The sequence below is a fragment of the Mus musculus genome, chromosome X (genome assembly GCF_000001635.26).
Source record: "Mus musculus strain C57BL/6J chromosome X, GRCm38.p6 C57BL/6J".
In the NCBI taxonomy this organism is placed as follows: Eukaryota; Metazoa; Chordata; class Mammalia; order Rodentia; family Muridae; genus Mus; species Mus musculus.
Window position 1 is genome coordinate 38,414,069 of NC_000086.7, and position 17,133 is coordinate 38,431,201.

At 39.6% G+C, this 17,133-nt stretch overlaps 1 protein-coding gene across 4 annotated transcripts in view; it reads right to left on the reverse strand.

Moving 5' to 3' along the window:
* Lamp2 (lysosomal-associated membrane protein 2) overlaps positions 1-17,133 on the reverse strand; it is a 56,814-nt gene that overhangs the window by 14,422 nt on the left and 25,259 nt on the right. For 2 of the 4 annotated variants that reach the window (NM_001290485.2, NM_001017959.2), the window contains exons 6-8: positions 16,850-16,972; positions 11,295-11,358; positions 10,199-10,363 (exon numbers count right to left, since the gene is read on the reverse strand). In NM_001290485.2, coding sequence (NP_001277414.1) covers positions 10,199-10,363; positions 11,295-11,358; positions 16,850-16,972 — 352 coding nt within the window. Of the gene's footprint in view, positions 1-5,433; positions 7,784-10,198; positions 10,364-11,294; positions 11,359-16,849; positions 16,973-17,133 lie in introns of those variants that run through there. The other 2 variants (NR_152733.1, NM_010685.4) reach the window with 2 other exon arrangements.

Genomic DNA, 17,133 nt, shown 5'->3' on the forward strand with positions numbered 1-17,133 from the left:
GAGAGCATACACTAGCAGCCTGACAGCACACCTAGAAGCTCTAGAACTAAAGAAAGCAAATTCACCCAAGAGGAGTAGACAGCAGGAAATAATCAAACTCAGGGCTGAAATCAACCAAGTGGAAACAAAAAGAACTATTCAAAGAATCAACCAAACAAGGAGCTGGTTCTTTGAGAAAATAAACAAGATAGATAAACCCTTAGCTAGGCTAACTAGAGGGCACAGGGACAGTATCCTAATTAACAAAATCAGAAATGAAAAGGGAGACATAACAACAGACCTGAGGAAATCCATAAACATCATCAGATCCTACCACAACTATACTCATCAAAACTAGAAAACCTGGATGAAATGGACAACTTCCTAGACAGATACCAGGTACCAAAGTTAAACCAGGATCAGATTAAAGATCTAAACAGTCCCATTTCCCCTAAAGAAATAGAAGCAGTCATTAATAGTCTCCCAACCAAAAAAAAAAAAAAAGCCCAGGACCAGATGGGTTTAGTGCAGAGTTCTATCACACCTTAATTCCAGTTCTTCTCAAATTATTCCACAAAATAGAAACAGAAGGTACTCTACCCACTTTATTCTATGAAGCCACAATTACTCTGATACCGAAACCACACAAAGATCCAACAAAGATAGAGAACTTCAGACCAATTTCCCTTATGAATATCGATGCAAAAATACTCAATAAAATCCTCACAAACCAAATCCAAGAACACATCAAAATGATCATCCATCATGACCAAGTCGGCTTCATCCCAGGAATGCGGGGACAGTTTAATATATGGAAATCCATCAACATAATCCACTATATAAACAAACTCAAAGACAAAAACCACATGATTATTTCCTTAGATGCTGAGAAAGCATTTGACAAAATCCAACACCCATTCAGGATAAAAAATCTTGGAAAGATTAGGAATTCAAGGCCCATACCTAAACATAACAAAAGCAAAATACAGCAAACCAGTAGCCAACATCAAACTAAATGGAGAGAAACTCGAAGCAATCCCACTAAAATCAGGGACTAGACAAGGCTGCCCACTTTCTCCCTACCTATTCAATATAGTACTGGAAGTTCTAGCCAGAGAAATTTGACAACAGAAGGACATCAAGGAGATACAAGTTTCAAAGGAAGAAGTCAAAATACCACTATTTGCAGATGATATGACAGTATATATAAGTGGCCCCAAAAATTCTACCAGATAACTCCTAAACCTGATAAACAGCTTCAGTGCAGTAGCTAGATATAAAATTAACACACACACAAAAAAAAAAAAAACCAATGGCCTTTCTCTACACAAAGGATAAACAGACTGAGAAAGAAATTAGGAAAACAACACACTTCACAATAGTCACAAATAATACAAAATACCTTGGTGTGACTCTAACTAAGGAAGTGAAAGATCTGTATGATAAAAACTTCAAGTCTCTGAAGAAAGAAATCAAAGATCTCAGAAGATGGAAAGATCTCCCATGCTCATGATTGGCAGGATTGATATAGTAAAAATGGCTATCTTGCCGAAAGCAATCTACAGATTCAATGCAATCCCCTTCAAAATTCCAACTCAATTCTTCACTGAGATAGAAAGGGCAATTTGCAAATTCATCTGGAATAATAAAAAAAAAACCTAGGATAGCAAAAACTATTCTCAATAATAAAAGAACCTCTGGTGGAATCACCATGCCTGACATTAAGCTGTACTACAGAGCAACTGTGATAAAAGTTGCATGGTACTGGTACAATGACAGACAGGTAGATCAATGGAATAGAATTGAAGACCCAGAAATGAATCCATACATCTATGGTCACTTGATCTTTGACAAGGGAGCTAAAACCTAACCAGTGGAAAAAAGACAGCATTTTCAACAAATAGTGCTGGCACAACTGGCAGCTATCATACAGAAGAATGCGAATTGATCCATTCTTATCTCCTTGTACTAAGATCAAATCTAAGCGGATTAAGGAACTCCACATAAAACCAGAGACACTGAAACTTATAGAGGAGAAAGTAGGGAAATGCCTAGAAGATATGGGTAGAGGGGAAAAATTCCTAAACAGAATAGCAATGGCTTGTAATGTAACATGAAGAATCGACAACTGGGACCTCATAAAATTGCAAAGCTTCTGTATGTACGGCAAAAGACACCACCAACAGATTGAGCAAGGATTTTTACCAATCCTAAATCTGATAGGGGACTAATATCCAATATATACAAAGAGCTCAAGAAGCTGAACTCTAGAAATTCAAATAACCCCATTAAAAATTCTCGACTGAGGAATACTGAATGGCTGAGAAGCACCTGAAAATATGTTCAACATCATTAATCTTCAGGGAAATGCAAATCAAAACAACCTTAAAATTCCACCTCACACCAGTCAGAATGGCTAAGATCAAAAATTCAGGTGACAGCAGATGCTGGCAAGGATGTGGAGAAAGAGGAACACTTCTCCATTGCTGATGGGATTGCAAGCTTATACAACCACTCTGGAAGTCAGTCTGGAGGTTCCTCAGAAAATTGGACAGAATACTAATGGAAGATTCAGCAATACCTCTCCTGGGCATATACCAAGAAGAAGTTCTAACTGGTAATAAGAACACATGCTCCACTATGCTCATAGCAGCCTTATTTTTAATAGCCAGAAGCTGGAAAGAACCCAGATGCCCCTCAACAGAAGAATGGATACAGAAAATGAGGTATATTTATATTATATTATATTATGAATATTATTTGAATATTATTGTCCCTCAACAGAAGAATGGATACAGAAAATGTGGTACATTTACACAATGGAGTACTACTCAGCTATTAAAAACAATGGATTCATGAAATTCTTGGACAAATGGATGTATCTGGAGGATATCATCCTTAGTGAGGTAACCCAATCACAAAAGAAGTCATTAGATATTCACTCACTGATAAATGGACACTAGCCCAGAAATATAGAACACCCAGGATACAATTTGCAAAACACAAGAAAATCAAGAAGAGGGAAGACCAATGGGTGGATACTTCATTCCTCCTTAGAATAGGAAACAAAATACCCATCAAAGGAGTTATAGAAACAAGGTTTGGAGCTAAGAGGAAAGGATGGACTATCCAGAGACTACCCCACCCAGGGATCATCCCATAATCAGCCACCAAACCCAGACACTATTGCATATGCCAGCAAGATTTTGCTGAAGGGACCCTGGTATAGCTGTCTCCTATGAGGCTATGCCAGTGCCTGGCAAACACAGAAGTGGATGCTCACAGTCATCTATTGGATGGAATACAGGGCCCCCAATGGAGAAGCTAGAGAAAGCACCCAAGAAGCTGAAGGGGTCTCCAACCCTATAGGTGGAACAACAATATTAATTAACCATTCCCAGAGCCCGTGTCTCTAGCTGCATATGTAGCAGAAGATGGCCTAGTCGGCCATCACTGGGAAGAGAGGCCCTTGGTATTGCAAACTTTATATGCCCCAGTACAGGGGAATGCCAGGGCCAAGTGGGAGTAAGTGGGTAGGGGAGCAGGGCGTGGGGGGGGAGGGTATAGGGAACTTTCGGGATAGCATTTGAAATGTATATAAAGAAAATATCTAATAAAAAAAGAAATATAAAACTTCTCTTAAAAACTAATTAAGGCTGGGCGTGGTGGCGCATGCCTTTAATCCCAGCACTCGGGAGGCAGAGGCAGGGGGATTTCTGAGTTCGAGGCCAGCCTGGTCTACAAAGTGAGTTCCAGGACAGCCAGGGCTATACAGAGTAACCCTGTCTCAAAAAACCAAAAAAACAAAAACAAAAACAAAAAAAAACACACACAGAAAAAAAACAAACAAAAAAAACCAAACTAAACTAATTAAGATTGCTTTTTAAACAGTAAATTGGTGACTCACCTATAATGTAACACCGTACTTAGATTTCTTTTAGATCTACATTCCAAACATCTCAAGTGTATCTATCACATGAAGATGAACAGATACTTGAAGCTGACACTGAAGAGCCAGCTCAGTGGGTAAAGTGCATGCATGTTGTGTAAGCATGAGGACCTAAGCTCAGACACCAAGCATCCACTGTGTGCACCTGCAATCCCAGGGCAGCACTGGGGGAAGGAGGTCACTGGAGCCAACGAGCACTCTGGCCAGTCGGTCTAGCAAAACTAACAAGCTCCACCTTAATAAAGACCCTGACTCAAAAAAAAAATCAAATATAAGGTGGAAAGCACACAAAAACCCTAACATAGATGTGTAGCCTTTACAGGTACACACAGTATACACACACACAAGTACATGCATGTGTATACAGAAAATATTTGAAGCTATTCAGTATAATCTATATATGTCTACACAAATTTCAAAGACAAGACATAATGATTACTGACAGGATTTTGGTTTCTAGGTAGAAGAAAGGGAGATGAGTAGAAGAGACGTGAACCCAAGACAATGTAACTTTATCTACCTAAACAAACAGATGGTAATGTTATAATATTCAAAATAGATGAATCTTCTAAGAATTCTTCCTGACAATATGCAGGCAATGTAAAATGGTACATTATTCATAGAGTTTAAGTATGTGTTTGAAATAAAACATGTGGCTTCTTAGAAGACTCTTTCTAAAAGACTCAAAAGTGTGCCTAAGTTTTCTGAAATGAAAGGCATTACTCAAAGAGGTAAGAAAAAGCAGAATTTTAAAGTCCCCACAATCACTAGATGAAGAAAGCTGTGAGACTAACATCCTAAAGAAGTTCAGAAAGTTGGACAAAGTCTCCCACAGTAGCTACCAGTGGCATTGAGAACCGTGATAACTGCAGTGCCATGGCTTACCTCAGGATCTCAGGGGAAACCTGCCAGGTGAACTGCAACATTGTCTTGCAAAACATACTAATATGACTGGCAAATTACATGGGGATTGAAAAGCAAGTGTGAGCTAATTTAAGAGACAGTTTGTGTTATGGATATGAAATGTTAGTCTCAATTTGGGAATTAAGAAAAGTGTACCAAGAAGATGCTCTGAAACTTTGACTATGAAATAAATATCCTCCATTACTATTTACTTGTGAGTTAGATTCCACAGGAGTGCTTTTTCTTACACACACACACTCACTCACTCACTCACTCTGTCTCTGTCTCTGTCTCTGTCTCTCTCTCTGTCTCTCTCTGTCTCTCTCTCTCCTTATAACAGACTTGCCAAATAAAGTCATCCAGACCTGAGGCCTAGGTAAAGATACATGCCTCAGGTAATTCTTATTCTGCAGCCATAGCCATCCTTGTGTCACTCAAACCCTACAAATGGGACTTTCTTTCGACTGAGTAGCATACAGACAACATATACTGGAAACAATCTAGCTCTTTCTATTCTTAAGCACTTCTAAGTTTTTTTTTAATTGCCATCATGTAATATACAAAATCTTCACTTTTAAGCAGTGGGAAAAAATGTGAGCAAATTTCCTTAAGAAATAAAAGAATCTTTATTGATTTAGAAGCAATTTTGGGCAAACAGACAGGCAAATATCTGAGAAGAGATATCGTACGTACATCAGCTAGCACTTTAAACATTTGAAGAGAAAACATGGAAAGTACTTACATGGACCAGTTTCTTATACAAATTCTAAAGTGTGGAAAATATCCCACACCAGACAGAGTATATTACCATCAAGAAGCAAAACCAGTAAAACAAAACAAAAATACAAAAACTACAAAGACAGTGTGTATTGTCTATAGGAAATAATAGTGTAAATAGCGGTACATAAACTGGCCCATGTAAAATACAAAAATATTTATTGAAGTCAGATCTTTCTATAAAACAGTGCTTTGGAGGTATCTCAATATGAATCCGATATATAATCTAAATGTAAAATCGTTTAGAAACATTAACAGCATTAAGCCAGTGCCACCCACTTGTTCCAATTAGTCTTTTTTAAAAGCTGTTTTGTTGATTCATGACAAATACATAACACTTACATTCTTAAAAGCACAATCCATCCTTTAAGGATTAACAAAACAAAATGCAAAAACAATTAAAATGAAAAATGTATTTTAAAATCAGATTTCTGGTTCATTTATAACAAGTACTTTAAGTTGGCCATGCAGTTCCCTGTTGCTCCAGAAGACAGTCAGGAGTATGATTCTGAACTAGTAAGGTTTTCAGGCTAAGTCGACAACAAGTTAAAGTGACACAATCTCTGCCACTCCTATATAACTCAAAAGACAGTCACAGACATGAACATGCTAACATGCAAGTGCCTATATGTGTGCATATATATCATGTATTCAACATCAGCATTTTGGAACCCAGAGAGCTCTTCATTTTCTTGTGAATGAAAGGCATTTAATCTGTCCTCCCCAAATAACAAGGACCTTCTATATATGGCTGCAGAGCTTAAGAAATATGTGCTGGGCCATACCAGTATGTACACATGTATATGTATGTACACATCCATACATGTATGGAAGATGTCCTAGAAGCTGCAAGGAATACATGATGTGTTAAGTATCGGGCTGAAAGAGTTATTAGTTCTCTTATATAAGCAGTAGGTGGTGCATAGTAAATGAACAATTGGTGCCATCTCTGAGTACAGAACTGAATACAAAAGTACCACAATGAACGAACAGTAACTATTTAAGTTTTGATTATCACAGAACCATTTAAACATAAAAGCCAAATTAGTAAGTGCTGTAGCAGTCAATGCAAACTGGAAATGAAGACCATGTTAATGGACTAAGGCAAGACCATGACTTTTGGATTAGGTGCAAGCAATTTTATGAGCATAAGTGCACTTCGTTACCTAGGTTCTAAGACATACTAACATTTCTTCTTGAGGAAAAAAAGGAAAGAACAAAGCACATTACCACCAACAAGGAAGACTGGAAGGTTCAAGAGAAATCTGCATTAATCTTAGTGCTGCATGTAGAGGCCAATTTCTGGGTACAAAGCACTAATGCCTTCATTTGGCACTGCCTAGCAATTATCTCTAAAGCACCTAAAACCAGATTGAAATGCCCAGTTGGAATTGCCTTGTGTCTTGCAATTTAAAAGATTGAAACATCCAGTTTTTTTTTTTAAAGATTAAATAAAAAGATAACATCTATTCTAAAATTTAGGACCTTTGTTTTTGTCATTTCAGCCACATTAAATACAAATGTATTCAAAAACATGGGAAAAGAATTTTACTGGCAAGAGCATGGTACCTCTGGGCTCTGTTCAAATCTACTGATACCTTTTTCATAGGTCAAATATGGAACAAGGCCGAAGTAGCTAAGTCAACCTGCAAACAAAAGTCACAAGCAATGCAAAAGGAGCAAGTACAAATCCACTGGAAATCAGGATGGCCAAACTCAATTTCATGCAGGCAGAAGAAACCGGCTTTTTCCTACACTGGACGTTCTCATTCAGAAATTCCAGACCAGTGAAACAGAACCAGATAATTTTGTACATGCCTTTTGCCATAGTAATTTTAAACTCCTTAGTCAGGAAAACCAAAATCATATGATTCATTTGTAGTTGATAGTATTTGGAATTCTTTTGTTTTAATTTGAGCTCTACTATACCACCCAATCTAAGAGCAGGACTGTAACTAATGTACCTTCAATAGTATTGCATGCGAGAACTTGTACTTGCTTTATTGTTTTGTAACAGATCACATGTGGATTAGTGTTACAGAGTCTGATATCCAGCATAGGTCTTTCTTCTGCCAATTAGGTAAGCAATCACTATAACGATAATCAAGCCTGAAAGACCAGCACCAACTATAATTGGTATTAGAATGGTGTCATCATCCAGCGAACACTCCTGGGCTGTAGGTGAGAAAAAGTGTGTAACAAATAATGAGTATAATCAAAAAGAAATATCCAAAAGTAAAAGATGCTGATTTAAAAGTCAGAAATGCTCTTATAAAAGAAATTTCAACAAAGGCAGGCATATTTTTATGATAAAGTATAGAAAGTGATGACCAGTTAAAGCTACAATCTTAAAGTGTATTTGTCCTTTCATTTGTGAATACATATGAAGATATTTATTTGTGTGAATAATCCAGATTTATTTATAGCTCTAAATAAACAATGTTATCACATCATATGCACTCAGTGTGTTACATATACTTCTAAGATGAGAAAATTACTTTATCATAAATGAAAAGATCTAACCAAGCCTATGTCTATAGAACCATTTTAACATCTAAGTGGGAGAGTGTATCTCTCTCTCTGGGGAAATAGAAATTAGGGTATTACTGGACTGAACAATCAGGCTGGCCCTGGAGTTCATTAACAATAGGGGTCAGCAAACTATAGCCCAAGTGCCAAACCTGGCTAAAGAGCTAAAAATAACATAAATAATTTTAAAAGACTGGAAAAAAAGACAGTCTTTTGTGAAACGTGGGAGTTACATGAAATTCAAATCTTCATATCCTTAAAGTTTTACTAGAACACAGCCACACTCATCTGTATGAACTGCCTAGGGAGGTTCCCAAGCTACAGAGGCAGGGGTACAGTTAGTTGCCACACAGACGAGATGACCTCAAAGCTTGAGAAATCACTGTTGGAACGGTTTCACAAAAAGCTTCTGTCCCTGGCATAAAATATGTGATTTGAGTGGGTGGAAGAGCTAAGAAACTAGGACCTCTTACTAATTTGAGTGTGTTTACTACATGTTTTATCAATCTAGCTCAGAATAGCAGCCCAAAGGGGCTATTTTTTTCTATTTATAGCAAGTAGTCTGATCTAATAAAATCCAATCAACACTCCAACCTGACTGCAATTCTATTTCCTCCCTGAATACACTTAAGCATTACCTGGATGTGATATTTATAGTTACCCACAACCAAGAACCTAGTTCCATAAATAGATCATGCATTCAATATCAGTATTAAATGTTATATATCTTTCTGGCACCCAAGCTTTCAAATTAGGCAAAGACTATTGGCTCATCTCAGGCCACTGCCAACTAGATAAAACAGACCTGAACTGCAAATAGTAGTAAGAATGATTTTACATTTTAAACACAAAATCAGACCTAAAATTAGGATAATGATGTAGGGGAGCTAGACAATTTCAAAAATAAATCTACTGTAAGATCAAAACAATTAAAGTTATAAGGAAACAAACACAGAAAGGAATTGGATTCTGTTTTTGTTTCTTTGAAACAGGATCTCATACACTCCAGGTTAGCCTGGAAGTGACTTTTCAGCCAAAGATGACCTTGAACCCCAGATGACTCTGCCTTGACCAGCTGAGTACTATGTTTTTAAGCACGTGTCACCACTTCTGGCAAAGGAAATGGAGTCTTGGATATTTTTTCAAGTTGCGATTAACCTTTCTACCCACAAGAATGGTAAAGGTCTCTTTTGGCCTGAGCAAAGCCAAGGTAGTATTTGCTAGCACTGCAAAGGCAGCCGAATCATTCACAGTATATTCACTTTAAACATAGCATCTCTGTTTACTTATAAGCCTCTGGATTAATTGTTTGAAAGGATGGCAATGACTGGAAAGCTCTGCTCAGCAAAGCTCTGCTCCACAAACTGCCAATTTAAGTAATTGGTTTAAAAGCATAAGTCACTTAAGGAATTTGCTCTACTTTTCTTTCTGTCGTGCAAATCTTAATCTTACAATGCCAAATACATCTTTTGTATCCATACAAATACAGTATAATGAACTCTACATGAGGATTTCATTAAAACCCAAATGAAGGCCATCATTTGCCCTTCTAAAGTAGGACTTCAAAACACCTTATTTGAACTAAATTGTACTTGCAGATCTCCCTATATGACACTCTGGCTAGCAAGATGAATTCACGGGTGTGAGGCTTTGCTATGACTCTGTATCTTGGGTCTTAAGAAAAATCAAGCCAAATTGTTTTCATATGGGTATGAAAATGTTCCCGAAGATGGTCCCAAGAAGGCAGATGTAAGGTACTTAAAGCTGCTGCTCCAAGTGCCATCCCCACCCAAATTCAACCCCAGGGCAGTACCTGTTCCATAAAAAGGATTCTTAAATACTTCAAATTATTTTCAGGTTTTCAAAAACTGTATCTGCTTTGAGCAAAATGATGAGCCAAATGAAGAGTTAAACAATTGGTTCCAGGCTGTAAGAACTTTCTATCAGAATCAAGAGGGGCATTTTTGTTTCTCTATGTTCATGCACAGAATCCTCTTGAGTCAGAGGAAAAGCCACCTATAGGGTGACAGAAGGGCGGAGTGAGTAAGGTTTGTTTCTTACCTGTAGAATACTGTCCTTTTGTCACATTAAAAGGTTGCACCTTTAGGTTAAAGGTGTTGATCTGAAACGCTCTAGACACAGAAAGCACCTGCTCTTTGTTGCACATATAAGAACTTCCCAGAGGGGCATCCCAGAAGCTAAGGTTCTTGTTGGAAATGTTGAAAGCTGCAGGAAAAAAAAAAGGCAGGTTAGTAACTTCTTAGTGTATCAACACAAGAAAAATAAGGCAGTCATTAGGGTTGTGTCTCATGTGTGTAGGTGGAGGGGCTGTGTGTGTGTGTGTGTGTGTGTGTGTGTGTGTGTGTGTGTGTGTGTAAATGCGTGCATGCATGTGGGGGGTTGGCCAGAGGACAACCTTGAGTACTGTTCCTCATATGCTGTCCATCTTGGTTTTGAAGACAGGGTCTTTCATTGGCTTAAAGCTGCCAAATAAGCTAGACTAGCTGGTGAGCTTGCTCCAGAGATCCGCCTGGCTCTGCCTCCCCAGCACTGAAATCACAAGTGCACATCGCCATACCTACCTTTTGGTTTGTTTTTTTACTCAGATCTTTGTGCTCTGCAAAGACTTGAACAACTGAGCTATCTCCCTAGCCCTTCCTCAGGGCGTTTTAGTAAAGTATAAGAGTTTGGAGTCAGGCTCTGACCAACACCACCCCCCCAAAAAAAAAAACAAAACAACTGTTTTCATTAATAAATTCACTTGTTTGTTTTGTTTTCTGAGACAGGAAGGATATGACTATATAGACCCAACTGACCTAGGGCTCACTGTGTAACCCAGGCTGGCCTCCTGTCTCTGCTTCCCAAGGCTGGGATCCCAGGCATGCACCACCTCATTCACTTCTCTCGAATCTTTCCATAGAGCTCTCAGTAGCCTAAAATCTAGTCGCTTCCCTAACAAACACCCCCCATTCTTTGAAAAGATGATTCTGCAAGGGAGACAACACTGTAGTTCTACATTAGATTTTAAGCTGTGATCAAGAAATATTTTTACATAGCATCTACTATTTCATAAGACACAATCTGGCCATAAGCTAATTAGTATTTCTTTTCCCTCCATAAAATCCACTCTTCTCCTCCAAGCCAATGCTGTGCTTACCTGAGCCATTAGCCAAATACATGTAGACATTCACTTCCTTCAGATAGAACCGTTTTTCATTTTTCTGTTTGAAAAAGAGCTTCTAGTTAATAACATATCACAACTGCCTAAAGAAAAAGTTGGTATCTACAGAATAGGAATCTAGTTCCATTATACAGATGAGGAAACAAACCATAAGACCTAGGCCAGCAGCATAACTACAACAAAATCTCAACACTAATTGTCACGAATCTATTTTCCAATGCATTTCATTTCTAAACTCTGACTGCAGCAGTCAGGCGTTTTGGAAATAGGCTAATTCATCCTCTCCTGTCATATTCTTTTTGCAGCCTGCTGAGTCCGTATTAGCTAGCCTAGGTCACAATGTAACCATTTTGGTTTTGTTTTTTGTTTGTTTGTTTGTTTTGTTTTTTTGCTTTTTTTGAGACAGGGTTTCTCTGCATAACCCTGGCTGTCCTGGTACTCAGCTCTGTAGATCAGGCTGGCCTGGAACACAGAAATCCTCCTGCCTCTGCCCAAATGAGTACATGTACACTACTGAATTCTGTTCAACTAAAACAAAGACAGCTAAAACAAAGAGATCATGACATTTGCAGGCACATGGATGGAACTTGAGAATATCACCCTGAGTGAGGCCACCCAGACCCAGAGAGATGAACATGGTATGTACTCACTTTGTCCTGCCTATAAGATGTGCAGGGACAAAGATGGAGCAGAGATTGAGGGAATGGCCAATGAATGACTTATCCCATGTGAAAGAGCCATCCCCTGACACTATTAATGATTATCTGCTCTGCTGGCAGACAGGAGCCTAGCATAACTGTTTCCCAAGAGGCTTCATGCAGCAGCAGATGAAAACAGATGCAGAGACCCACAGCCAAACATCAGTCAGAGCTCAGGAGTCTTGTGAAAGAGTAGGGAGTAGTACTGAGTGAGCCAGAGGGTTGAAGGACACGACAAGAAGACCTAGAGATTCAACTAACCTGGGCCAAGGGGCTGGTGCTCACAAAGCTGAACCACCAACCAAAGAGCATGCATGGGCTGGCCCCAGGCCCCCTACACATTTAAAGCACATGTGCAGCTTGGTCTCCATGTGAATCCCAGCACAACTGGAGTGGGGACTGTCTCTGACTCTGTTGCCTGCCATTGGATCCCCTTCCCCTACCTGGACTGCCTGGTTCCGACTCAGTGAAAGATGATGCATTTAGTCCCGCTCAGACTAGATGGCCCAGGATGGGGTGGTACCCAAGGCAGGGGTTTGAGGTGAAGGGGAGGGGGTAATAGAGGGAAGGATTTGTAAGGGTAGGACTAGGAAGACAGGAGGAAGGGGTGCTACTATCAGGATGTAAAGTGAATAAAAAATAACTTACTGGAAAACAAAAGGCAAGTGCCACCATGGCCAGCTCACCATGTGATCTTTTAACCCACCCAGCTCTCTAATTTTCACTACTATTAGCTCTTTTGTTGGCTCATCATCCTGATCTTTTTTTTTAATGATTGATTGATTGATTTATATGTAAGTACACTTTAGCTGTCTTCAGACACTCCAGAAGAGGGCGTCAGATTTTGTTACAGATGGTTGTGAGCCACCATGTGGTTGCTGGGATTTGAACTCAGGAACTTTGGAAGAGCAGTCGTTGCTCTTAACCACTGAGCCATCTCACCAGCCCCCCATCCTGATCTTTTAATACCTTTACATTTTGTTTTGTTTTCTAAACTTTGTGGTTTGGGTCTAGGACCCAAGGCTTATTGCATGTAACAGGCTTGAAGGCATCATCAGACCAATGTTTATTAAAGTTTTCATGTGTATACATGCATAAACGTGTATGGAGATCGGAAGACAACTCATAGCTCTCTCCCTCAATCATGTTGCTTCTAAGAATGAAAACTCAAGTCCATCATCAGACTTGGCAGCAAGTGACCCATGTTGCCAAGCTTTTATCTGTCCGTCTGTCTGCCTTTCTGTCTGTCTGTTTATTAGAGGCAGGGTCTCTCTGTTATATACCCTCTGGCTGTCCTGGAACTTTTTCACACTCAGAGACTCACATGCCTCTGCCTCCCAAGTGTTTGGAAGTTTATTTTTTTTATGAACATATATTTTACTTTTATTTTGAAACAGTATCTCACTATGTAGCCTTTGATAAGCTGGAACTTACTATATAGACTAGGCTAGCTCAACTCAGCAATCCCCCTGCCTCTATCTCCCAAGTGCTGGATCAAAGCCTTGCACTACCACATCCCATTAAATATGTTAATTGAATGTATTTTGTTTTCAAAAGAGGGTTTTTCTGACATAGCCAGGACTATTCTGGAACTCACAATGTAGACCAAGCTAGCCTACAACTCACAGAAATCCACCTGCCTCTGCCTCCTAAGTGCTAGGATTAAAGGTCTGTACTACCATGCCCAGTACTTAATTATACGTATTAATCGAGCTCAGTGTGATATTCTGACACATGCATACACCAAATACTAATCAAATAAAGGGCAATTGGCATTCATCTTGCCTTAGAACTGTTTGTATTTTTTTTTTTTTTTGGTTTTTTGAGACAGGGTTTCTCTGTATAGCCCTGGCTGTCCTGGAGCTCACTTTGTAGACCAGGCTGGCCTCGAACTCAGAAATCCGCCTGCCTCTGCCTCCCGAGTGCTGGGATTAAAGGCTTGCGCCACCACGCCCGGCTCTGAACTGTTTGTATTTGAAGCACTGAAGTCCCCTTTTCTAGATCTTCATAAAATACAACATAGGGTATTTTGAACTAGTCATTCTATTATAGTATGGAACATTTACTGTCCCTCTACCTAGCCTACATTCCGTAGTATCTTTCTAAAGCATTTAACTGATCAGCCAGTCATTCTAATTGTCTGCAGGCTTAGTATACACAAAGTAACATGTCTGCTCCATGGGACTTGTATCTTGCCCTCCCAGTGCTTGCAATCTGCGAGGAAACATAGATCCATAAGAAATTAAAGATACAGCTCAGTGGTGGAGGGCTTGCTCAGCATTTATGAGTCCTGGAGTTGTAACCCGCTTGTTCCTTGACTTGAAAAAAAAAGATACACAAATAAGTTAATCCTGTCTTTAAAAAACGAAAGTGGCCAATTAGAAATTTGGCAAGAAAATCATCTCCAATAAGGGAAGATGCATCCCTCATGTCAGCTGAGGGGTGGGGAATTGGGGGTGGGCGGGATCTGGTTAGGAAAGAAGTGGATCAAGGATATGTTCAAGATGGCAAGAGCAAAAGCAAAGGTAATCAATCACAAAGAAACATTACCTAAATAACAACTGAGAACTAAGTGCTAGCCATTATTCTTTCTGGGTGTGAGACACTGGAAATTGACCCTAGCGTTTTGCAGGCACTGGACAAGCATCCTGACACTGAGCTGTATGTCCTCAGTCATTATGTTTGCTATTTTGAGACAGGGTCTCACTAAGTTGCCCAGACTAGTACTAAACTCAACTCAACTAAACTGACCCTGAATTTGCAATCTTCTTCCCTCAACCTCCCAAGTAGCTGGGAGTATAGAGCTGTGCCACCAGCCTTGGCTCCAACACCCTATACTACTCATGCTGTTACTATGCCCAGTTCAGGATGAGTCACTCAAGCACAGAGTTGCTAAGTGGCCTCCCCCACTGCTGCCAATTAGCAATCAGTGAGCTGGAATTGAAACCCAAAGTCTGGCTCCAAACATACGGACTGGTTACTGCTGTGCTCTTAGACATCACAAGCTATTGCATGAAAGCAGAGAGAAGGAAGGTTCATGGAGTGAAATCCAAGCTGCGAGAGCAGAGTTCACTGCGTGGAGGAAAGGGCTTGAGCTGCCCTTCTGTCCTTTAGATGTTAGCTTGTTGGCAAAACACAATCACTGAAGATTTATGGGAAGAGCTGTGCTTTGGGAAGATTAATCTAGGGGAGATAAACAAAGGGGGAGCTTAGGTAAGAGGCCTTTGAACCACCCAGAAGAGAGAAACCATGGCTGGAAACAGACATGAGGCAGAGAGAGCAGAATGAAATGAGAGACATTTCAGCAGCAAGTGTAATGGAGAACTTGATGTGTCCTCTTACTATACCCTCCCCTCTGTTCAGACAATGCTCTGCCTGGCACTCAAGATGCACTCCTAACTTTGTTCTAACTCCCTTCATATTCTCAGCTGGACACACAGCTCGTCGGCGTCCTCCCAGCTGGCACTGATTATGTTCCTTCATCCACGGACAACCTCTACTTTTCTACTTCTCCTCACCTCTGTATGTACAGATCTGACCTATCCCTGAATGCCCTCAAATGTCATCTTTTCCATTAAACCTTCAGAACTAAAAGCTCTTCACTTCCTCTTTGTGTTAACATCTGGCCTGGCACTAGGCATATAGCCAGGTAGCTGCATGCTTCTTTAGCATCTGTGAGGCTCTGAATTCAATCCCAATTGAGAGAGAAAAAGAGAATGAGAGGGAGAGCAAGAGAAAAGGGAAGGCAGGTCTGTCCTGGACACATTGAAGAGGCTAATTCTTTTTTTCTTTATTTTGTAATTTTTACAGTGCTGACGATGGAACCCCAGAACATCACAATCACAACTAATTTAATGAGTCAATGGATGGACTTACACATAGATAACAAGGGAACTGTTCCTTAGATTCTCAAAGGATTAGTACCCGGATACCAAAATCTAGGAAGTCCAAGTCCCCCTTTCAAAATGGTGTACTATTTGCTTAGAATTTACATGTGGCTCCTGTATACTTACAGTCATCCCTAAATTACCTATAATCCTTAAATATAAATGTATAAAAATAGTGTATTGTTTATATTTAAATAACAAAAACAAAACTGTGCATGTTCACAATAAATATAATTTTTGTGGTTCTGGAGATCAATCTCAGGGTCTTGTGTATTACAAGCAAGAATGTCTGCCACAGATACTGAACTTGAGACATTTTTACCTAACACTACTTCAAGGTTGTATGTAGGGCGTAGAGAAATAGACAGCTAACCATGTTCATTAATGCTGGCTATTACTAATACAGATACTATAAAGAATGTTAAGAGGGCTAAAAAAGATGGCTCAGCCATTGGGAGTACTAGCTGCTCTTCAAGGACCCGGGGTTCAATTCCCAGCACCCACATGGCAGCTTACAGCCATCTGTGATTCCAGTTCATGGCATCCGGCGCCTTCACTCACATATGCATACAGGCAAAACGCCAATGCACATAATAAATGTATCTTTACAAACAAAGGATATAACTATAAAAGGTTTAAAATGGTGTGTTAGCATGAGAATTGTCTAATAATAGAGAAAATAATATAAAAACTAACTATAGTTAGTTTTCTTTTACTGTGAGTTCATTCTTGTTTCTACACTGAAGTACATATAATGGTACAATGGCCACTTTGTGTGATTATGAATACAAGAGTCCAGTCCATAGATAGCCCAGTTGACTCCAAGATGAGCAGGGATAAGTAAAGCAAATATCGTCCCCCTCCCCGCATACACCTACCACTGTTCAAACTTGCAGGTACACTTCTCAGAGAAAGCGCTTAGCTTTAGAAAACAGTCAGTACTCACCACAGCAAAGATAAAGTCAAGATACTTAATTTGGCTGTTGTTCAGCCTAAGTTGAGCACTTTGAGGTTGACAGCTGCCGGTGAAGTTGGTTGTGGCAGGGTTGATGTTAAAAATGAAAGGCACCTTCGGGAGAATAAAGAGAACGGAGGTGCAGATTAACTGTAAAAGTCAACACCAAAGCCCTTTACACTGATAAAACCAATGTCAACATACAACACAACCTCTTTTGTGTGGACACTTGAATTCCTGATGTCTTACTTTCATGAGAACTTGATGCAAGACTT